Raw genomic sequence first — 24,192 nt, forward strand, 5'->3', positions numbered from 1 at the left:
GTCATCTAAGGCTAAGGACTCCTGTTCCAATCCCAGTGATCCCGAGTTATACGCCAAAAAAAAAAAGGCTCCAAAGTGACCAAAGAAACATCTTTTCATTTCAACTTTATTTCCAACTTAAAAAACTGCATTATAAAACTTGTCAAATAAACATGTCAAAAACAAATTATAGCTGGTACCCAGAAACTGCAGCACTGTGCTAGTAACAGGCTCCCTTCTCCATCAGGGAGGTGAAAGGCCTTCCTCCCCCCCCCCCCCCATTCCCGTGGTGCATCTCATCTGGGACACCACTTTCTGGTGCCAGGAGAGCAGCGTAACAAAAACCTGCCTGCATGCATAGTACTAATGCTACTGCCAATGTCACCGGAACAGTGTGTGAGACTACCGGACGCAGAATGCTAGAGCACCCAGCCCCATGATCACAACAACATGAGCTAAATTATGAACACTGGTATCCAAATGGCTCACATATAAAATGTATAATTAAAAACCCAACATGTACATTGAATTGATTACATCCCCCTGTGGTGCCGATTCTGAGGACGGTGAGTTGAGTGATTCTGCTCTCCCATCACAGAACAATTAACAGTGAGGCTATAGCAACTTAACTAGAGTTTAATAGCTAAAGCTACCTTATTCACATCTATTAAACTAAAGAAAGAAATGATTTTAAACTAGTCCCTTAAATTGTTTTTAGATGAATAGACTTCTAAAGATGAACACAACACTTCCTTTATAGGGAGTAGAGTTCTGTAAATACAAAGGATATACAAAATACAGTATAAACTGCATGAGCTAAACAGTAGCAAAAACACACTTCAATTAAAAAAGTCAAAAACATACAAAAATATTATCCAGAAATGGCAAATTTTCAACCACCAGTGTGTGTAAAAATGTTTAAATAGTGATGTTACTCCAAAAATATATATTTATTCTATTTTTTTCTATTTGCAAAAGTTTATAAAGGCAAACACCTGCAATTGAGGTAGAAAAGCCAAATTCGCAAACTTTGGATTAAGAAAAATACCCCTCCTATGTCTTAATAGCATCCTTAACACAATAGTAAATGAATTCTAATTGTTTCAAAAATTTTACTTCATATGTGTTACTTTACAAAACTTAATTTAAAATACTGCAAATGTTTTTGTTAAAAAGATATTTCATCCTGACAATTATTCCACATTCAAAATACTGTACAGAAAAATCTGAAGTCACCATATATTACATAAAAGCTATGTATTTACATTTTCAAACATAGTTTTAGAAGTTTAGGTTAAGCAAAATACTTAATGGTTTCCCTTAAACCAGTGCTTACTAATAATAATCTTTCAACCTTCTTCACATACAGCATTTAATATAAATCTGGTTCTTATTTTCAAATCACATTAACTAGTAAACGATTTACTATAAAGGGAAATGAATGAAAATCCTACTCTCAATACAATAAAACATACATGGACTTTAAATGTAAGTGTTTTCATTTAAGAAGCAACTGAGAAAACAAAAAGATCAAAATCTGAAAAACAATCAAAACCCATAAACATCAATAGTACTCTTCCCAGTGCATTTTTAAGACTGTTTTCTGTGTACAGAGTTTTAAGGATTGAACATTTCCTATTAGAATGAGACATCTTACCACCTTTATTTATATTTTTCCTTCTGTCAATGTTAATGATTTAATCAAGACTACTTGGCTCTATCGTCCTGACTTGAAAAGAAAAAGAAGCCCAGAGATCCTCTCAGTGCAAAGGAAGGTTCCTTTTTGGAATTTTTTTTCCCTTGGTTTTGCAAACGGAAGGCAGAGCTGCGGGAGCATTTAAGAAACGGGCTAGCCCAGAATCAGTAAACGTAAGGAACTATACGGTAAGGCACGCGCTGGCAGTACTTCTCCCACGCCACACCGTATTTCTTCTTACACTGGCGCTCATCGCGGGCTTCTCGGTGGACAAGCAGCACGGTGAAGTAAATCACATAGAAATAAGGCAGAATGTGATTAAAACCTGTGGAGAACAATAGGAAATAGTATTTGGTATTTTTATTATCACCACTACACAATATGAATTTTTCCTGCTTTTCCTCAAGTCCTTGAAATGAACCATCAGATAACTTCATGTTCTTCAATAATGGGGAAAACAAGTGAACCTGCTCCCAAAAATCCCACTGATGTGTGGCAGAGGCAGTGTCTGAATTCAAACAGCTAATCAGAGAAGTGTGATTAATCCATCCTAACCACCCATCATAATCAGAACATTTGGCCCCATATTTAGAGCAAATTTCCCCATTTCCTCCCCTGCTTGGTGAGGAAAAACTGCCACCCACCACTGCAGAGCAGGGCGGGCCACACCCAGCACCCCCAAGGCTGAAACAAAATACAACCGTCGTCTTAAGAACCAAAGTGTTTCAGGATGTATGTACACAGAGGAAGAAAAAGGTAAATTCATTTGCATATATTCTGCTTAGAAAAAAGCTATCAGGCACAGTTGAAAACCACATTCTGCTTTGAGAAGGTGCAAGTAAAACTTCAGGCTCTGTGAGCTCCTCACTGCCCTCGGAAGCCAGATGAAAAGGGGCTGCAGGAACAGGGCACCAGAGCAGGAGGAGCATCTGCTATGGGCACCCCCAACCTCGGTCAGGGGGACACCCATTCACAGGTGTCCCAGCGCTGACCCAACAGAGGACGCACACCCTGTGAGCAGCTGGAGAGGAAGTAAAATTAGCACTCTTCTTAAATGCTCACCACATGGAAGGGACCACGCCAGGGCCATGATGAGATCACCCAAGTAATTGGGGTGTCGAACAAAGCCCCACCATCCAGAAACCAGAAGATTTTTTCCTGTTGAAGTATGGATGATTTTTAAATCTATATAAAAATAAAAATGCATTTGTAATGATCTCCAGACACATAAAATCTTTATGCAGTATAAATAATGTAAACATAAAACCAATACTTACGTGCAAGCTTTGGATCAGTGGGATTTTTCCGGAATGCATTTTTCTGAGAATTTGCACATCGAAAGATGACATATCCACAAACTGTAATTTTTTAAAAATTTCATATGTTAACAATTTAGGTATCACCTAATATTTAAAAGCATCTGTAATTTCACTTAGAGATTATTTCTGAGCTCCAAGGAAATTCCCAAAGTAGAGAACAGTTTGATTTCTTAAGAACAATTCAAAAACCTTTCAATCTCAGAAAGCTTAGAGAAAACGACCCTGAAATCCCACCACTTTCATCACCTACCTGAAAGGACAACTAACAGGCATAGTGACATCCATGAATAAAATCGAACGCAGCCCACATTACAATCAAACCAACACTAGAGTTCAGTATACAGAAAGCTGTAGGGCATCTGCTGTGAGTTGTGACACCTACTGGCTATAACGTGAATACTTCATATATAAAACTATAGCTTAGACTCAGTACTAGAATATCTGTCACAAAAACATATGCCGAAACCCATGCGAGCCTACAAGTTGGTAGCTTTATGTCAGATTTCAAAAATGTCAAAGTTAACAGGCCCTGACATATCACTATTTATTATACTGTCAGTCCTCAAGTAACAAGAAACAACTTCACTCCCTATTATCAGCTTAACTAAAATGTACATGTACTGTCAACAGTCACAAGGGCATGTTGACATGGGTAGCCAAACCGGTGATGAAACAAAATCTTAAGCAGCGGCCTGAGTTTCATCTTTTACCAGACACTCATCAGTGTAGCAAAACTAGCTATATTTGAAGTTCACTGCTCATTTTCCCTCCCCTCCCTCTGGCGGAGGTGTTTAATGAAGTGTATGAAAGGAAAGCCATCCTGAAGCTACCACCCCACGATTGCCCGGGATGGGCCTTAGCTGCAGCCAAACTGCATTCCTCACTCTTTCCCTGACACGTCTCCCTCGTCCCCACCACCCACCCGGAGTTGCCCCCTGCCTGACTTAGCCAACTCCCCACCCCATTTTTACCCACTACAATTCAGATCAAACACCACATCCTCCAATAGCTGACACTGATATTCCCGAGAGAAGTTCTCTGTACCTGAAACGCCCATCACACTGGGCCTCAGTCCCTCTCATGTGCTCCTTCACACGCCTCATAGTGGTGTCTGAGTGTCTTATTTCAGTTGGAATGTAAGCCCTATGAAGGCAAGACTAATTTCCCTCTTTTTAAGGTGCCCGCCACAAAAAGCCAGCGCTCGATCGGAAAAAAATGAATCACTGCTAAAACAATTTAAAATTATTAATTCAATTAAATTTAAAAGCAAATGGTTTGTTTAAAAATTATCTCTTTAGAACAAAATGATGGTTGCCAGATGGAAGAGGGTTTGGAGAACCAGGTGAAAAAGGTAAAGGGATTAGGAAATATTATACAAATTGGTATTATAGTTACAAAATAGTCATGAGGATGTATAAAGCACAGCTTAAGGAATACAGTAATATTGTAACAACTAGGCATGGTGCCGGGGTTGGGGGGAGTATTAGACTTGTTGGGGTGATCACGTCACAAGGAATATAAATGTCTAACCACTATGCTGTACACCAGAAACCAGTATAATATTGAGTGTCAATTGTAATTGAAAATTTTTTTAAATGTTTTTTAAATGTTAAAAAAATTTTTTAAAAATAAAGAAAACCTAGCTCTTTTAGAGAACTACCAAAGAACCTAAGTAAGTATGAAGCATCCATTCTCTTTGCAAGATGCAAGAACCTTCTTATCACTCATCCATCACAAATTTCTTCAAAGATGAGCTAATTATGGCCGTTTAAAGGGCATGTTATAAACACATAGATACCAGAGCACGACAGACTGGGAACAGAATATTGAATACATGGAGACTGAAATTAATACTCACGTTTCACAGCAATAATTAGAGAAGCCACCGGCCAAGACACTTCGTTTGGATGATGGACTAAATAAAAGGCTTGGAAGCTGTAGATGAATGGAACCCACACTAGGTCCCCGAAAGCCAGCATGAACCCAAATCCGTCCTGGGTAATGTCCATGGTGGTCAACACTGCTTCCTATAAGGACATGGAGATGGAAAAGAAACTTAAAAACGTTTGGGAGAGAAATTTCCTGTGTTTAAAGTATTCAAATGTAGTTTACAGTCAAATTGATAAGGGGCTAAGGGAGAGTACACCACCCAAACTTTTTTTAAAAGTGGGGAGAGGGACTCTGGTTCCCTTGGCATGTGTATCGCACTAAGTCATTCTGCCGCTTGATCTCCTGTCACTCTGCCCTCCCACTCGGTGATGAAACAGCAGATCCCAAAACGCCTCTCAGCCTGCACGCCTTTACCCAGGCCCTTCCCTTCCCCAACCTCAGCTTCGGCCTCCCCTGAGCTGCTTCCCTTGATGCCTCCATCGGACGAGGTACTTCTCGTATGCTACCAGCAGCTTGCAGGCTACAGCACACACGTGACTGTACAGTAACTCTCCCCACTAGACTATGAGAGAGAAAAAAAACAGACCATGTGTTCTCAGCTTTGTCACCCCAGCACCAGCACACTGCGTGTCTGCCCTGGCGTAAGTGTTCAAAATACATTTGCTGAAGGAATCATAAGATCACCAACTACCTTTGTTTCAGTTCCACATGCACCAATGTAGCTTCTGATCATAATCTGGCTTTTCAGGTAGCTTCCTGCATAAGCTACCTGGCAACGTAGTACACTGCTTGCCTACTTCACGTCTCATGGGAAACTAATAAAAGCAAACTAATAAAATCCTCTCTTGAGGATTTGGTTAGCGTAAGCAAGTGGCCAGATCACCTCCGGAACTGGATACCCACAGGCCAGACTCTGGGATGTGGAGACACCAAGGTCAAAGCTCAGAAGGCCCAGCCTGAGGGGCCCTAGCCTGCCTCTAACTTCAGCACAGTCACTCCGTTTGATTCCAGATCACAAAAGAGCAAACAGAGCAATGTTTCAGTTTCCCAGTGCATATCAAAGTTACATTTACATGATACTGTAGTCGATTAAGTGTGCAATAGCATTATGTCTAAAAAAAAAAAACAATGTATATACCTTAATTTAAAAATTCTATCGCTAAAAAATGCTAACCATCCTCTGAGCCTTCAGTGAGTTGTAATCTTTTTGTTGGTGGAGGGTCTTGCCTTCGATTTGTAAGAAATGCAATACCTGCAAAGTGCAATAAAATGAAGTCTGCCTGTACATATCACCGATGCAGAAACATTAGCAAGTATAAATTCTGTTGTGGAATCAGTGTTCTAGGTTTAACAAAACAGTGATACCTCTAAAGAGCATCCCCAACCCCCCACCCCTGCCCCCAAGAAAGCAAAAAAAGCCATGCATGGGTCAGAAGAAAAACAGATGTCACAAACTCTGGGCCCTTGGGCTCACACTCTAGTGGTTGAGTATTTGGGGGGGGGGGGGGTGTTTTTTTTTCAATTAGTTTCAGGTGCACAAAACAATAGTGAGACATTTACACCCCTCACAAAATGATAACCCCTCCCCCAATCTACTACCCCTGTGACATCGTGTATAGCTTACAATTCCACCGACTCTATTCCCTATGCTGTACTCCACAGCCCATGACTGTATCTAGTGATCGAATGCCTATTCTTATGCACATGGGATTTCCTGGGCCAAAACAGATTAAAAGCGCTATAAAAACATGGGCGCAGGTTAAAAAGCTGACGCAGCGGTAACAGCAAAGGCTAGTGGGCACAGGCAGGGAGTAAGAGGACACGCTGTAAACAGCTGTTGCCGGGACCCTCAGCCTCACGCAGTCAGTTCCTGGGGCCTCAGAGGCCGGCCCAGCAGAGGCTCACATAAAAGCGTTATGTGTATTTAAGTTACTACCGGGGTGCCAAAAAAATGTATACACATGATTTGTATTCATCTTTTGGTATCGGTAATATATTGAGCATTACAACTTTAATAGTTTACTTTCTTAAAATGTGTGTACATTTTTTTGGCACCCTCTGTATTCTCAGCTTCTTAAGGCGTGGCACCTTCCAATACAGAAGCATTTCTATCAACCAACCTAATAAGAAACTTATTAAGCAACTATCCAGCAGCTTTCCAGATGCAAAAGAAAAACATAAAATCAAGTCCCTTCCTCAAGAAACTTACTGTAATCTGGCTGAGATAATTGAAAACACAGAAAAATAACTTCCTGACTCTAATCAGCTACTTCTGGGGCTTTATGAAAAAATGCCTTAAGAGCTTTGCCTTAAGACACATTTTCTGTTACTAAACTATATGAATTTCTAAGCCACTTAAAAAGTGACGTATTCTCCTCACTTTGCGAAAGAAGTTGAGGCCCCACGAGGTCAGGCCACCCACCCACACTCAAAGCCCTCTGACTGCAAAGCCTGTGCTCTTATAATTAATTACCTCATTCCAGAGTGCATCCACCACATATAAGAGCTGGAAACTATTAACCAAAATCATCGCCAGGGACGGAGTTGCATGATCGCGATCCTTCATCTCAGTCAAAAGCATCACCAAGTTAATAACCACCTGAAATAAAAGGGACAAGAACGGTCTCGAAGCACATCCTCAGAGATCCTCAGCAAGTATGGGGGGGAGATGGTAACTTCCCAGCTGGGAGACCTGCAGATACCACCTCACCTAGAATAAGATGCATCACATCATGAACCCCTTGACAGGAGGCACTGAAAGAACATCATTTCGGTGGAATCCTCGCCAAAATGCACCACTTGCTCCAATCATGAGAAAACACTGGACTAACCCAAATTAAAGGATCCTCTTATAAAATAGCTGACCAGTACTCTTCCAGGGTCAAGGGCGCGAGAGACAAGGAAAGACGAAGCAACTGTTACAGACCAGAGGAGACTAAAGCCAAACACCCACAAAATGCACCGTGGGATCTGCCAAGCATCCTGGAACCGAGCAAGGCCGACAGCAGAAAAATGGGTGAAAACTGAAATAAGGTCAGTGAATTTAGTTAGTAACTCTGAAACTGTGTTCCTTTGTTGTTCCTGATCATTATACTGTGGTTCTACTGGGGACGTGGGGTGAGGGACATAAGGTAGGTAGCTCTACTATATTTCGTAATTCTCCTACATGTCTAAAATTAGGTCAAATACGTTGTTTTTAAAGGGAGAGGCAAACACATTTTTCTTACATGAATTTACCTACACTGACACTTTCCTATATAAATAGAAATGGGTATAATCAAAATAAACCAAAGTCTCTTAAGGTTTAATAATAACCTGTAACAGGGCCTCGTAACCCTCTGGATAATATTTATAGTAAGAAAATATTTTAAGTAGATTTAGGGAAAGCTATAATTATTCCTAAAAATATACCACCCACAGCTTGCTTTAAAGTTGTCTACAATTCTTTCTAAATCCAAGACTAATTTGTACTACTGAACTGTAATTAAAAAAAAAGGACATACCCATCCGATCAATCCAGGGCGCAATTCACAAAAGTATTTCAGATCAAAAATACCAATCCGAGGATTTAATTCACGGCCAATGAAGAAATCATAGATGACGTTTCCTGAGAAGGGAAAAGTTCTTATGCAAACAGAGCTTTTTGGAAAAGCTCTATTCCAAACCCAGTTATGAGATTTTTAAAATGCACTGTTGTCTATTATCCAGGGTCCAATTCAGTTGCCTCCAAGAGCCCGGCAAACAAGCACGGTGACAAGAGGTAAGAAGGACCAGTGAGGAGTGAGGCTGCCGGGATGCTGGCCCCATCCGGAAGCTTCCATGCCACTACACAGGCACGGGGGCCTGTGGGGACAGATCCCCTCATTTTTAGGGAACATGGATTTTTTTAAGTGTAGACTCACAATTTTTTAAAATAATCAATTTAGTTTTTTTTAATGTTTAAAACTTTAGGTCAGAATCAAATTTGAAATCTCTTTGTTGATTATTTTTTTAAAGGATGTTTACTGTTTGGGACAAAAAAATACTAGTTTTAAATTATGATACTTCTAACATTGCTAAAATGTTACTACAAGTAAGCTACTGAAATGTCTTATTGTCATCCAATGACTAAACAAGGAAGAGAAACTAAGACTCAAACATAGTTTTTTTCTTTAAATTTTTTCTTCATCTTTTTATTCTTATTTCTCTTCATCTGTCATAAACTGAAGCTAGAATGCAATGTAAGCAAGCCTAGAGGTGGTTGTCGGAGGGACATATTCCCGACAAGCGTTCCAACACTGCTCACCAGAGCTGGCCGGCGACAGTTCATCCCAGGGTGCTCGCAAAGCCCGCATGTAGAGATAAACACTCAAGAGCACAGAAAACACAATGGCTGCCAGTGCTAACTGAAGGAAATGATCATACACATAAGAGAGCGTTACGCCCCAGAAGAGAGATGCTCCAACAACAGCAGCCGTGAGGATAAAAGCATAGAATCCTTTAAAAAAAAAAAAATATCGTTAACCCAGGGTTCACATGAGATTTATCCCATTATAAAATAATGCAATGTTATTTTTTTAGTCTTAATTTCATAATTCAGGCTAAATACACACAAATATACAAGGGGTAATCTTCATTTTCCCCTTAATAGGTGCCGTATCGTACAATTTTTCAACTATTTTAACATAAGTTATCCTTTTTTCATTGTGAACAGTCATTACATACTTTTAATTAAGAGAAAGCTGAAAAGAAATGCATAGAAATTCACTGTTAAAAAGCACAAAAGAACCTCAAATTTCACATAATCAAAAGTGGTTATCTCTAATTTATTATTTAAATCCACATTTTCCACATATCAGGTTTATTCCAAAGAGTAACTTTTTTTTTTTTAATATGGAACGCTTCACGAATTTGCGTGTCATCCTTGCACAGGGGCCATGCTAATTAATCATCTCTGTATCGCTCCAATTTTAGTATATGTGCTGCTGAAGCGAGCACCAAAAAGTAAGTTTTAACACTTTAAACTTTTGGTTTAACTTTTTAAAACATTCATTTAACTCCCATAAAATTTATGAGTATTAAAGGAAAAGAATGGTAGATAAAACACTTTCTCCCTCTCTAGCCTACATGGATTAAAAAGAAACATTCAAAATGTCTTAGTAATCTCCTCCATTTACTATGGTAAAATCTCATGAGGAGAGAGCTCATAATAGAACCACAGTAACCAGATAAGGAAGCTTAAAAAGAAAGCTCAAGCAACTAGCCCAGCCATGGCCCACTCGCTCCAACGGTGCCAAATCCGTTACTACGCTCAGTCTCTGAGCATGACGCACCCTCAGATGGAAGTGAAAGCAGAGACCAAGACCACCTGGAAAAAACATAAATCAGTACCCTAGAGAGAACCCCACAAAACACAAATATCAACAGACCTCCCGCCCCCCGCCCAAGGCAAAAGGGGAAGCCCCACCTCTCCCCAGACTCAGCCTCCAAGACACAGGAGAGAGCAGGTGTCAGAGATTCTGCCTCCAGCAGCAAGGAATTTGGTAAAAGTAAACAAAATCTCTGACAATGGTGGCACGTAAGTGTTAAGCATCCGCCATGGGTCAGGCACTGCGCCAGGTTCAATGCTTTACGTGCTTGGCACAGAGGGCAGAAGGGCTTCCCTTTGAGAACCCAGTACAGTGATTTCAAACAGAGTGGATGCCAGACAAGTCACTGAACAAGTACCCAGAGTTAGGTAAGAAGCGATAGGATAAAAAAAGGCCAAGAATTAAAATTTACAATGTCATTCCCAAGAAAAGGAAAACAGCCTAGACAATCTAGTTAAAAAGCAAAACCTCTTAAGGATAACTATGCTAGACACATATTCCTTAATTGTGCTTGATTAGCCTCCCATGCTAAAGTTGGACTGCTCCTCTTAGCACACACTCCTACCAAGAGTGCCCAGATCAAGGGAGGCAATGTCTGCCCACTTCTCGCGATGCCTGGTGAGACCGACTACAGGCCACTCACTTTCCTGGCACCAAGTGCACCACAATGAACACAGCCAAGCCCCCCGCCCGCCCACGAAGCTCTCTTCTAGTGGGGAGACTCCAGTGAACACTGATGTCAGGAAGGCATAACTGTCATAGAGAATAAAACAGGGTAAAGGAGAGAAAGGGACCTGAAGGCTTCTCTGAGCACAGACATGACAGAGATGAAGCAGCTGCCATTAGGCACTTGGGGCGAAAGCTTCCCAGCAAAAGCGTGGAGAATATATCCAAGAGACATATCCAAGGTGGCGGAGCAAAGTGAGCCAGGCCAGGCGGCTCCCCAACAGCAGGAGTGGGCAAGAAGCCCACATCAATCAGTGTAGAGCTTGTGAGGCCATGCGAATGACTCTGGATGATAAAATATACAGACAAGTTTATCTGAATTAGTGATAAATGTTACTAAGAAAATAGGTAATGGGGCAGAGTGACTGAGGGGCTATGTTACTTTACGTGGCATAATTTTTACATGTTGGTACAGGTATGAATGATTTATCTGTGTGCCCTTCAGACTACTAAGAGAGAATTGACTATTTACTACTCTGGTGTAATCAGCTTTGACAGTCTAAAAAGCACAACACTCAAAAGTTTTCAGCTATTTGAGTCTTAAAAAAAAAAAAAATCACCATTTAATCTATACTTGAGTCTTCTTCCATCGGAAAGAGGTGTTCCTTCTACAACCTTAAAAGAAAAAAAATTTTTTTAATTGAAAAAATTTAAAAGCACAACACGTAACCATCATATATATATCTCCTGATATCACTTAAATTTCAACATGCCTAAAAAGGAGGACCATCTTTTGGTGCGGAAATTTAGTAACAAGTTTCAAACATCGAAGGGCAAACCCTTTGGTGAAGCAAGTCCACCTTCATGAATTTGTCTTAAACCTAGTGATAACTTCTCAGTGTATAAGCCTATCGCATGTGATTCTTTTACCTCCAATAAGAAAGAGACTGTGAGCATGTCATCTCTTCATTCAGAACCCCCATGGCATACACACCCATACAGCAGGCACTCAACAAACATACCACTTGAACGCAATGAGTTAAAATAAAAAGTCCACTTGCTCGATGGCAGTCATGTTTTACTACCCAAAATAACTAGAAATGTTGCAAGTCATTTTAAACTGTAAAATACTAATATGGTATCCTTTTTCTTGGGCTAAACTACTTTACCCTTTCTTTCATTAAGCTATGAAAGGGAACCCAGGAGAAATGTAATACCTTTTGAGATCACAGGATTAGCAAAACCCCACATGCTAATTTCAAATGATCCTTATCTATTAAAGGTACCTCACAGATACTGTGTTGTGTTTTAGTTTGTGACTATATATATATGCACATACATAAAACTTTTAACCATCAAAACTGCTTCTCTTAATAAATATGACCTAGTTTGAACAAGCCTTACCTAAGTTCATCTGAATTTGTGATTTTTACTGTAGAGCTGTACATAAAATGCCTGAAGGTCCCCATCACAAAAACCTCACTAAAGCCAACAATGAATGCTGCGGTGTGATTCCCCAGCATGCAGTCTGCAGCTCTCCCCTCCTACCACTGGCACTCGCCACTCCTCCTAAAACTGACCCTCGGGTTTACAGACAGTTGATAAACTTGCAAAGCCCCTCGGGTTTACAAACAGTTGGTAAACTTGCAAAGCCCCAAGAATAAGATCTCTAAGTGAATTATTTATTGCTTAAGGAATCTCATGTTCCTTTAAATATATCCAGTATTCTACTGAAAGAAGAAAAAAAACTATACTTAGCAATGAGGAGAAAATTTAAATATACTGTATAAGTTTGAAAGGAACATAAAATGTTCCTGATAACCCATTACTGAAAGAGATGAGAATTAGAAACTCAGCATATTAAAGAAAAAAGTAAAAGATGCAGACTAAAGTCCACTAATCATTTTAAATGCTACACCTGAAATGACATATACTAAGGGGGATTTTTTTTTTTTTTTCAGCAACATTTTCCATCGGTCACGCTATTTTGCAAAACAGCTTATTCTTTTCTACTTGGCTTGGAGGGTTACACAGGAAACCTCAATCGGATTTTTAAAGTTCCACTTGATAAACAGGTGTTATAGGATACAAGAGTAAAAAGGCTTAACTAAGTAACTTTGGGTCGTTATGACCAAGGACAGCTTTTAACCCTAAAACGACTGCCAATTTCTTTATATAAACATGGAAGAGAAGGGAGGAAAACCTCACGGCACTCTGCCGTGCTAACAAAAACTTACCTTCCCAATTGGCAGCAAGTAGAACAGAGCCTGGACAAAAAACCAGAGGAGGTAGACACCGAACACTCTGGTTTCCCATAATTCATACAGAGCTGGCAAAGGAGGTGGGAAATTCAGAAGACTGGGCTCTTCCTGTGTACACAGCAGCAGCAGCAGGAAGAGGAAGGCAGGCAGGCCGAGCATGATGAGAAACACACCTGCAGACAATTGGTGAACAAGGCTCAATTTTCAATCCAGTTTTTGTGTGTTTTGGGGTTTTTTTTTCCAAGAATCATTTGGGTTTTTTAAGGTCAGAACTCAATTTCAGCTAGCTGTTTGCAACGAATTTCTAATATACCATCAAGAAGTCCTAATCTCTACCTGGCATGTCCAGTGGGCCAGCAGTCACGGCCACTAAAGAAGTGAAACAGCAGCTGTCCAGCCCTGAACAGCTCAAGTCTACCTCAGAAACCAAGCTGTAGAATGGTTAAAATTCAACCACTATGGGAGTAAACGTGTTGAAACTCCAGCAAATTAAAGATCAGAACATCGGGCCGGCCGAGTGGCACGATGGTTAAGAACTGGCTTGGGACTCCAGAGGGCCCCGGTTCGGATCCCACATATGAGGGCCAGTGACACTGCCCTCCACAGCTAAGATGCTGAACAACAGCTCAACCTGGAGCTGGGCTGCTGTGAGTCGCTGGCGACAGCGTAGGCTGCAGCCCCTGTGGCAGTGGGTTGCCATGGGCTACCGTGTTTGGCCAGCAGCCGCGGTGAGCAGCCATCCAGAAGCCGGTGACTGATCTGCCTCGCCCGGGAAGAGCACAATGATAGTGCCAACTTGGGCCAGTGAAGCAACATCCTCCACAACGAGACTGAAGAACAAAACGACAGCAACTTGTCTGTTCCACTTCCCCCAATTCCCCAGCGCTGTTCCCATCCTCCCAATTCCCCAATAAAAATCTTTAAAGAAAAAAAAAATCAAAACATCTAAAAATTATCAGCCTAATTTAAAACAACAAAAATACTTTATATCCCTAAGTTTCTAACAAAATAGCATCACGTTCACGTAACATGTGAACAGATTTTCAGTGATACTGGATGCCATCTTTAACAAGCCACCTAGCCAATGGCTAGAGCTTCCAACATACAAAGCCATTAAGCCCCGCAGGATTTGGCCAAGAACTATTCTCTTTCACTAGCTCATAAAATCTCACCAGTACCACCCACTTAACTCCAAGCCTCTGAGCACTTCCACTCTGACTCTCATAAGCAACCTATCTAGCAGGTAGGGAAGACACCATGCTATGCCCACAGCTGCTTCCCACTGCTCCAAAGCCAGGCCCCGTCACCTCGGGTCTGATGATCAGCAGACTTCCCTGTCCCTGATTGTCTGCCATTCTTCCAGTATACAACTCTGACATTAATCTGCCTTTTATCACGTTGTTGCACTTCTTTGCTTAAAACCTATCACCAAATTGCTAAAAGTTTTACTTATAGCCACACTGGTACCCTTTCTACTCTGTGATAATCCTCAAAACTGCTCCCACCTCAGGCCTTTGCACCTGCTGCCACACCTGACTGGACAGTTCTTCCCCAGGCTCCCCCTGGCTCAGAATTCGTCAGAGAATTGCAACTCCTGCCCGCACGCCCCACCTGTCCTCCCTAAGCCCGGTTCTGTCGCCTACCAGGTACTCCTCCAAACTCTAAGTCCTTCTTCTGTGCAGCTGTCACTTCAAAGGTTCTCAGCGATGGAGATGCTCTTGTAACAATTTTTTCTTCCATAGAATCTATTTCTTTCAACTTGGTTTCTTCTCTTCTTGGACGAAGGCTGTACTGTGCAGGTATATAACTACTTTCTTCAGACATATGGAATTTTTCCTAATTAAAAAAATAAAAAGTATTAACTATCTGTAGTCAATAATTATCATTAATGTTACCACGTTAACTAATTCAGCATCTTAAAATAGCCAGATATGAATAGAATAAATTTGTTATATTCAGTCTTAATTTAAGGACAGAATTTTAGAAAAGACTATATAAGAAGTATTATGATTTTCAATGTGCTTCTTTAGGGAAAGTCACTTTAACAAAGAAAAAAATGACCCAAGATAAAAATGAACACTGTTATACCTGCGTGTTTTGGTGAGGTATGTCATTCCTCTCTCTGTGCTCAGGCTCGCCATTGTATCTGTTGATGCTATTTCTAAATGGCTTCCAAATTGAAGAATATAAAACATTTTAGCCATAAGAATCATAGTATATTAAAAAAGAACATGATGGTGAACTTTTACTATTGTGAAATCAAGCAATAAAACAAGCTAAAGATTTTCACAGCTTTAATTCTGAAGAATTCAGTTGACTTTAGTTAAAAATGAACAGGAATAAAGTTCACTAGAATTTCCCAATCTTCAAAAGATTAGATTCTACAATATAGATTTCCACATAAGATCTTTGGTCTTTTAAACATAATTAGGCTGAAAGTTATTATTTCATCGTTCATTGACAGATATGTTAATAGCATTTGCTATAAGACTGGTCAATTCATTAATGGGTTAAAAAAAACTGGTCAATTGGCAATTGGTTCATTTTAATGGGTTTAAAAAAAAAAAAAAGGAATACTGCCCCCAAAATAATCAATAATGGGAAGGTAAGAAGAAATAGTGGGTACTTACAGAGTATTACTGTGACCTACACACTGCCTAGTTTCTGAATTTCATGCTGCCTAAATTTTATTTAGCCTTAAATTCCTCTCCCTATGTCCCTTTTTTTGATTCAGTCATGTCCCTTGAAGGTATATATATTCTCTTCAAGCAGTGGAGGGAATTTCCTATCAGACTGAATAGGGCAAGTGCTTCAGCTTGCAAAAGGTTTTTCAGGCAGTGCATGGCTGAAATCTGTCACTTTGCTCCTATTTATAAGGCACCCACCTCAACAGCACAACGACAGCACTCTCAGTTTTTCAGATGTCCAATATATAATCTATAATCACAAATGTAATCCTGTAACACGGCTAGTGAGCTGACCCTAAACTGTGCCCACTGCAAATCTGACAGGATGCTCACACAGTGAGGCAAATTATTGCAAAAGACACAATTAAGGGTCAACAAGAACAAGGATAACATGACGTTCAAAGCCACATTCAGCTTTAGTATGGTCTTTCCCATGCAACACACCATCCCCAGTTCCACAGTGGGTACACGGTGGGTCCGGGGCTCTCCTGGTGAGGCGCAAAGCCAGTCTGTGGCTCTTGGGTCACCAGGACTATAAGAAGGTTACACTGCAAAAATAGAACAGTCACTAGTAATGCTAAAAATGAGAATGTGACAGAAAGCACACAGGATCTGTTACCTAACCTGAGTCACCTGACTAGTAACGAGAGCCACTAATAGATAGAATGTTCAAACTCACGAGTAATTACCAAAATGCAAGTTAAAACGGTGAGGTGAAAATCTCTAGCATATTGGCAAAAAAAAAAAATTACAGTAATACTCAAAATGAGAAAATGGGCATTCATATACTACTGATGCTGACATACACTTTCTTGAAGCAATTTGGCAATTTATATTAAAAGCCTCAGATCTGCTCTGTCCATCTGACCCAGCAGTTCCAGTACTTGTAAGAATGTAGCCTAAGGAAATATCAGATGTCGTTTAAGAATGTTTGTAACAGTGAAAATTTAGAAAGAAAAAAAAGGTAAGTGTCTATCAGAAAGGAAGCTGACTTGAACAATTATGTTACATCTATATGATTTATGGTATATCCAAACAATACCACACAACAAAAATGATGTAAAAAAATGTAACACAGAAGGTTATTCCCAATATTTTAAAATTTAAAAATCTGACTGCAAAATAATCCATTTTCTAAAATTATTAAAAATCTGTGTGCATTTTATCCAGAAAAGAGGTAACGATAAGTGACTATCATAAAAATTACCTTTATTCAATTCTTTTTACTTAAACATAATTTCTATTTGGTCTACCTAAATTATTCATAGTGCAAGGTCCGGCAGGCCCCACACACCCTCATAGTTCCAAGCTTGAACTTTGAAAGTAATTCCATTAAAATTATCATCTTTGAATATAGAAACGATCGAGTATAAAAATGCTAAGAGAGCAAGAATTTGTTTTTATGACATACACTTATGTCTCATTATTTTATACATGAACTTCTATACACTATAAAAACTTAGTTCAAACTACAATCTACGTCTGTTTCACATTTAAACACTGCTTTTTTAAAATACCACAGTATTAAATAGGACTCCTGTAACTTAAAAACATTCTTTTTCATTGGTATTTAACAGCATTATACCTTCCATTCTTCCAAACATTATTTTTTTTATGTAACCTCCCAAAGTCATCACCTTAGACTTGATGTTTCACTGACATTTTAATATTATTAATTGCAAATAACATGTGTAAACATAAAGAGGAAGACTGCATTTTGAACAGATAAACACTGTATAAAGGACAGAGATTCCCCACAGACACCTACACGTACCAACACCAGTGGAGTCAACTTCACTTCTAGCACCTCCTTCCTCATTTCCTTAATGTCAACCTGGTGCGAAGCAGAGGCAGATCGGCGGGTACTTTTTAGTGCTCGGCCAGGGGATCTGGAGCGTGACCGTGACTGTGACCTTGATCGTGACCGACTCCCTCGGCGTCTGGAGGGAGAACTGGAAGTTGAACCACTTTTCCTTTGCTTAAAGGAATGTAAAGGCTAGAGAGGAAGCAGGAGACAAAGAGCTTTACCACAAGTCATAATCCACGCAGACAGCAAATTAGAAGGCAGCAAAGGCAGTCATCGGTACCACTGATGCTGAACCCATCCATCCCGGGAAATCCTGGGATGGGAGAGCCCACAGATGAGGCCAGCGAGGAATGCTGCGGTAATGACCCATCTCTCGTGAGACAAATGCAGCCTTTCCACCCCTAATTCTTCTTTGAAGGAATTGCCATGAAATGAATGTGTCTAAACCAACTAGCTGTACATGTTCCCACGAACATACACAAGAATTACAGTTAACATTGATTACCGCTGAGATGATGGAACAAAAGAAATATGCACACAAACAATAACAAGAAAATTAGTCCCCCAGTCTCCCTCTCAACAAAACACACAAGCAGATCCTGAAAATGAGTACAGCTTGGATTACTTGGTGATGTTTGACCCCACCCTCGCCCACTGTTTCCAGGGACCTAGACCTGCAGAGGCCGAAGTTCCCAGGCCAAGTTCCTCCCACCCACTCTTGTGTGGCCCGGGAGCTAAGAGTGGCTGTACTGATTTTTTTAACTGATTGCAAGCAAAATCAAAGGAAGAACAAGACTTCATGACACATGAGAGTTATCTGAAATTCACATTTCAGTGTCCATAAATAAAGTTTTATTGGCACGCAGCCATGTCCATTCCCTTCCAGACTGCTGAGAGCTGCTGCCTCCCTGCAGAAACGATAGGGCTCAGAAAGCCTAAAATATTCACTCTCTGCCCCTTGATTCAAACACTGTGCTGAGCCCTGGTCTAGAGTACTCAAACTGTGGTCCGGGGGCTACGGGTTCAAGAACTGTTTGTTGCTGATCTGCAACAAGGAACGGAACTGCGAATAAGTGTATAGAAACTTTCAAAGCATTTTGACAAAGTAAATTTTTTATCTGTTGAATCTGATAAAAAGACGTCTTTGTACATCTTTTTCTTCATTTGTCTAGTAATTCACTTTTATGATATTTTTATGATATTTACACTGTGGATCAGATATTTTAAAGCCCCGGCCCTCACAAGACAGGTTGAGGGGCCCTAGGTCAGACTCAAGCCTACACCACTCCCCTGATTAAAGCCTCGGTGTTTGGGGTGAAGCCAAAACCCCTCCAGTTCTGGCTCCCCCTCCGCTGAGCTTCCCCCACCGTACCCTTCCAGCACTTGGCTGGCTGTGTGCCCCCACACCCCAAGTCTTTGGCACGCTGCCCTCTTCAGAAGCCGCCCCCTCCATCAGCTGAGCTGTTTTGCTATTTGGTCTCAGCACTCAGCTCAGGTGTCACCACCTCCGAAAGCCTTCCCTACAACCCCGTGCCCTTCCCAAACCCACGACAAACTTCCATCACAGACTGTGTTAAACCAGGGTCATGGCCAAGTATGTCTTCTCCAGTAGACTGGGCACTGTGCCTCATTCACACATTCCCAGAGCCCCAAATATAATAGTATCTGACCCAAAACAGGAGAGGAACCCTGTGCCTCCAAACAGAGCCAGAGCTGACTACTCTAAGTATAAAACTGCACCAATAGTTATTATACATCCTGCTTATTATAAACATACTCTGGCCAACTAAAGGAGCACTTACCTTGATATCACTCTCTTTCAGTTCAAGTTCGGTCCCATCTTTGTATTTTACAATGTAAAGCTGGGAATTGCTGTCATGGCTCAGAATTTCCACTTCATAATAAAGGGAACTCCCAGGCCATCGACCTCTCACCATCTCACCATCGGCAAATTTCCTACTTGGCATTTTCGAAAATCAGTCTGCATAAAGATAAAAAAATGGAGTCAATGCATACACACTTAACATTTGTCTTTTTTCATAAACTGAACACTAAACTACAACTTTCCAAAATTTTTACTGGTCAAGATTTTCGCACCAGAAAGGTCTCTGGAGGAGAAGGTATACAACTTATTTTAAAAGTGAAAACTAAAGCTTAAAGATGTTAACTGTTTTGTCCAAGGGCATAAAACCCAGATGCCATGAAATGGCAGAGTTAGGACAATACAGAGGCTGTTCTTCCTGCCACATCATAGTTCATTAGGAATCACTTTATACAGAACAGTTTAGACACTGTGGGACATGTAAGTGACACTAAGGATTAATTATGACCACGCACCAAATGGTTGCCTATGTGAAACATTAGCACCTGCACTGACCAAATTTCTCGCTAGTCAACAAAGGCACCATCTCGCAAAAGACTCGTTTTCTGATTTATACATTTGCTTGTAGTCTCACAAAGACTTTAACAATATATTTAATATTTAACAAATTACCTTTATTAAAAACAACAAAGTGGGAAAATCAGTCATGTATAATTAACATTACTATAACCCACCAACAGGGAGAAAAAAATGCCAAATCTATAATGAATAGCAAATTTGGGGGTTTTTTTCCTAAAGCATTCAAATCTTACAGCTACAGTCCCAAATGCATGCCAGGTAACTGTGCTAACCTCATACCTCTGCTAGCACAGTCCTGGCCTTCGTCCTGGCTCGCTTGTCTCCCTCAAGCCTCCAGCAGACACTGACCCCAGTTAGAACATTCTTTTCCACTGAATCAAAACATGGCCCAGCCACCCCACTGGCTCAGTTGGTTAAGAGTTAGCTTAAGAGTGCAAACTCTGAGCAACAGGGCCGCCGGTTCAATACCCACATAAGCCAGTGATGCTGCACCCAAGCTGAGCTGTCACTGAGCTGCCAAAAGGTGGCAGGATGGCTCAGCTGGTATAACAACAAGATTGCCTGTTGGATGGTGGGCTATGCCCTCCCGCAACTAAGACTGAACTCTGCACCTTGAGTTGAGCTGCCGCCTGAATGGCTCAGTGGATAGGGCGTATGCTCTTAACAAGGCCACTGGTTGACTCCCACATGAGATGGTGGCTACGCCCTCCCGCAACTAAGACTGAACTCGGCACCTTGCGTTGAGCTGCTGCCCGGATGGCTCAGTGGATAGCGCGTGCACGCTTAACAACAAGGCTGCTGGTTCAACTCCTGCATGGGATGGTGGCTACGCCCACCGGCAACTAAGATTGAACATAGCACTTTGAGCTTAGAGGCCACGAGCTACCAACAGGCAGCCAGATGGCGACTGGCACCCTCCACAACTAAGATTGAAGAACAACAACTTGGCTGGTCCCCTTCCCCAATTCCCCAATAAAATCTTTAAAAAAAAAATGGCCCAGGAAGCCTTGTATAAACGACACTCTAAGAAGCCATGAGCAACCTATAGGAGCTGCCACTTACATGAGGCCTGTTTGCGACCCTTTTTCAAGCATCAGCTTGGTGCTTGGTGCTTCCAGCCCTCAAGTAGTAAATGCTGCTTCCTCCACTAACCAGCAGATTCACATTTCCACGTGATAAAACCAGTGCCTCCCACCGGCTCCAACACCAGCTGAACCAGGCAGTGCAAAATGAAAGTCTCCCTAATTCACCTTCATCTCACCAACTAAGCAATGCCTGATATAGCTTCTGGGCGTGTCAACATACATTCCTCCCCGGCTCCTGTCAGAGGCTGATTATACAAGAACAACATTTAAGAACTTTCGGAGACTGTGGCATTAAGAAAGGAGAAAGTCACATCACCTCGCCCCTCCTGAGAAAAAAAGCCTTTCATAAGAATGTTTCTTCATTGTTAATCACCTGAGGGGGGGGAAAAAAGTAACAAGCTTCATGTGTTTAGAAAGAGTCACTAGGCTGGTAGATGAAAGAAAACAGAAGTATCTTATCTGGTGATTAGAGGATATCAGTCCATTCACACATTAGGTAAGAGACAGCTTTCTTCCCAGCACCTACAGAGATAGCATCACTGGGGTAATGAATGGGTTCGGGCTTGCAGGAGGGGGCAGAGGAGCCCAGAAGCTCTGGGGATGAAGTCACACCTGGCTGAGGGATCACCTGAGGGGCAGTGGGGAAGCAGAGGGCATGTGGAGGAGGGGCACAAAAAAGGAAGGTGACAACAGCCAGCTTTGCCTATTTCAAAATTAAGCCCAAGCCTCCAAATTCTAAGAAAGAGGAAGGAAATGTGCCCTCCCTTCTCTCCTCTGTGCCCTCTCCCTCCCTGGACCCCTAAAATCAAGCCACTGTTATTGGTACTAGTTTTCCAATGTTGGTCCACCGGGGTAGAAAGAAGGCCATTACATCTTCTCCATGAAGATGCCATTCAAGTTGCAAACTACTCCTTAGAAACGGTGAAGCACAGTCCCTCAGGACTCAGGGGCCACCTGGAGTTTTTAAAAGGCCCTTGAGCAGATTCTCTGTACCTTTTTGAAATTTTATTTATTGGCATCTTTCTGTGACTAATTAAATATTTGGGGTTAAGCAAATTAAGATATGTGGTGGGTATCTGTTAGGTCTCTAAGGTCAACTTTTAAAAAAAATTAAGAATTGGGACTTGAGAGCAATATTTCATATGGTGGTTGGAAATGGAAAAAACCAGCAGTCTCACATACAAATGTTCCAAAAGATGAAACTAACAACATTGCATCCACCCCTACTTTGCACAAGACCCAGGGGCCACATGTGGTTATACGGTGCAATCACATCCTAATATAATCTCCTGCAGGAGTGAATTAGCTAGGACAGGACACTGTGCATGTCACCGTGCATTCACCTAATACAGTCAAGACACACGTGGACAGGCTTCCCTTAGAAGGGATGTTTTAGCCAAGTGTGTGAAGAAATTTTGTTTACTGAGCACAATGTCCTCATTTCCCATAAGCAGTGGAAACAGGGGGACCCTCAGGCTTTTCTCTCTTAAGCCGCATGCTGGCTAACTTCAGTGACCATTGGCACTGGAATCCTTACACAGTGGGGCTCCAATATGTTACTATTTATCAACATGACAGAATGCTGCTATTCTCTGCTGATTACAAGTAATAATACTAAGGGTCTCTCGGTCCTCTTTCCTTCACTCTTCCAAATCAGTCTAAATGTGGCAGAAAAGGGAAATCTCAAACGAAGTTTGACAGCTTGCCTTCGACACCTGAGCCCGAGGCTGGCCTACGAAGTAAAACGCCAGCGGGAACCCCTGGCCTTGCTCCGCGCCTCTGCGGCAGGATGCAAAAGAAATGCCACCTTCCTGCCTGCAGAGGCAGAACGGCCTGACGTGTCCCGTAAGAAACACAAACTGAAGGTCGTTCCCCTCCTCTGAGACGGCTCTCAGAAACAAAACAAACTGTACTTGCTGCCCAGCCTAAACGAGGGCCCCGCTGCTCTTCAGCCGTGGCTCCGCATCACAGCAGTTTCTACAAAACGTAATTACAGACTTGCTCGCGTTCAAGGTCCCTGTGGGCTCGGACCCGAAGTGGCGGTCTAGCCGTGCTCGGGCCGGGTCCACGCCTCACACAGCAGGTGAGCAAGCACACCCGCTCGGGGCTGAACCCTGAGATCGTCCAAGCGCTGTCCAGTGTATCTACCGGGTCGTTCTGAGTAGCCCAGCCTGACTCCCGCCCAGCTCGCGCAAAAGTTTTGATGCAGCGCCTGAAACCAGGCAATTTGCAATCAAACGCTAAGTGCCCCCCCGGAAGGCTGCTGCATTTTTTTTTTAAAGCCTTAAACAGCTGAAAAGGAGGATCGTGCTTTAGCGGTAGCACGCCAACCTAACGATCAGTTTTTTGGGGTGTGCGGAAACACCCAGTGAGGGAATGCAACACATGCAAACGAGCCATCAATCCTAGCCCGCACTGGAAAGCCAGCAAAGCAAGACGACCCTCAAGGCCAGTGACAACGAGCGCGAATTAGTCAACTTTGCAACCCCACTTCCCGGTCCGCCAGGCTGCCGCGCCTTTCTTACTTCCCCATGGGCAGGACCCGCCAAACCACCCAGTAATCTGTCAAAAAAAAAAAAAAGAGCTCAGAGCGGGCCTGGCGGGGCCGGTGCCGCAGGGCGGGGACAAAGGGGTCGGGGAGGGTCACCGATCCACAAATCCTCCCCAGCCGACTTCACTTTACACCGACGCAGCGCGTCCAAAATGGAGGGAAACGTCCTCAATTTAAAACCGGCAGCTCCATTTCCGCAGCTCGCCAGCCAGGCGCTGTTCGAGCCCCGCCAGCCGCGGCCCGGACGGACCCGGAGGACAGGAGGGCGAGGCCGCTGCGCCAGGCCCAGCGCCCAGGGACCCCGGCCCATCCGCGGCGCCCGCGCCGGGCGTCCTCCCCGGCCCGCCCGTCGGAGGCCCGGCCCCGGGGAGCGGGACGCGGGTGGGAGCACTCACCTGCTCCGGGCTCCGGCAGGGACACAAACGGCTCCGGGAGAGTTGCGGAGGAGCAACCCGGCGGCGGTTCCGCGCGCGCGACGCTGCCCCGCCGCGCCCTCGCGCCC

The 24,192-nt window shown here is 42.4% G+C and overlaps 1 protein-coding gene across 2 annotated transcripts; it reads right to left on the reverse strand.

The window, feature by feature from the left end:
* Nucleotides 1-88: 88 nt before the first annotated feature.
* LBR (lamin B receptor) lies at nt 89-24,192 on the reverse strand. Of its 2 annotated transcripts, XM_019659063.1 has the most exons (14): nt 24,086-24,192; nt 19,456-19,634; nt 17,621-17,842; nt 15,248-15,328; nt 14,803-14,995; nt 13,136-13,332; nt 11,519-11,573; nt 9,170-9,361; nt 8,388-8,491; nt 7,358-7,483; nt 4,853-5,021; nt 2,953-3,033; nt 2,738-2,860; nt 89-2,000 (listed from the first exon to the last, which is right to left on the reverse strand). In XM_019659063.1, exons 2-14 carry the CDS (start codon nt 19,618-19,620, stop codon nt 1,840-1,842), a joined length of 1,869 nt encoding a protein of 622 aa, XP_019514608.1. In that variant the 5' UTR covers nt 19,621-19,634; nt 24,086-24,192; the 3' UTR covers nt 89-1,839. The 2 variants fall into 2 exon arrangements, with proteins under 2 accessions (XP_019514608.1, XP_019514609.1); XM_019659064.1 differs by lacking the exon at nt 15,248-15,328.

Source organism: Hipposideros armiger, unplaced genomic scaffold (genome assembly GCF_001890085.2).
Source record: "Hipposideros armiger isolate ML-2016 unplaced genomic scaffold, ASM189008v1 scaffold_293, whole genome shotgun sequence".
Classification (NCBI taxonomy): domain Eukaryota; kingdom Metazoa; phylum Chordata; class Mammalia; order Chiroptera; family Hipposideridae; genus Hipposideros; species Hipposideros armiger.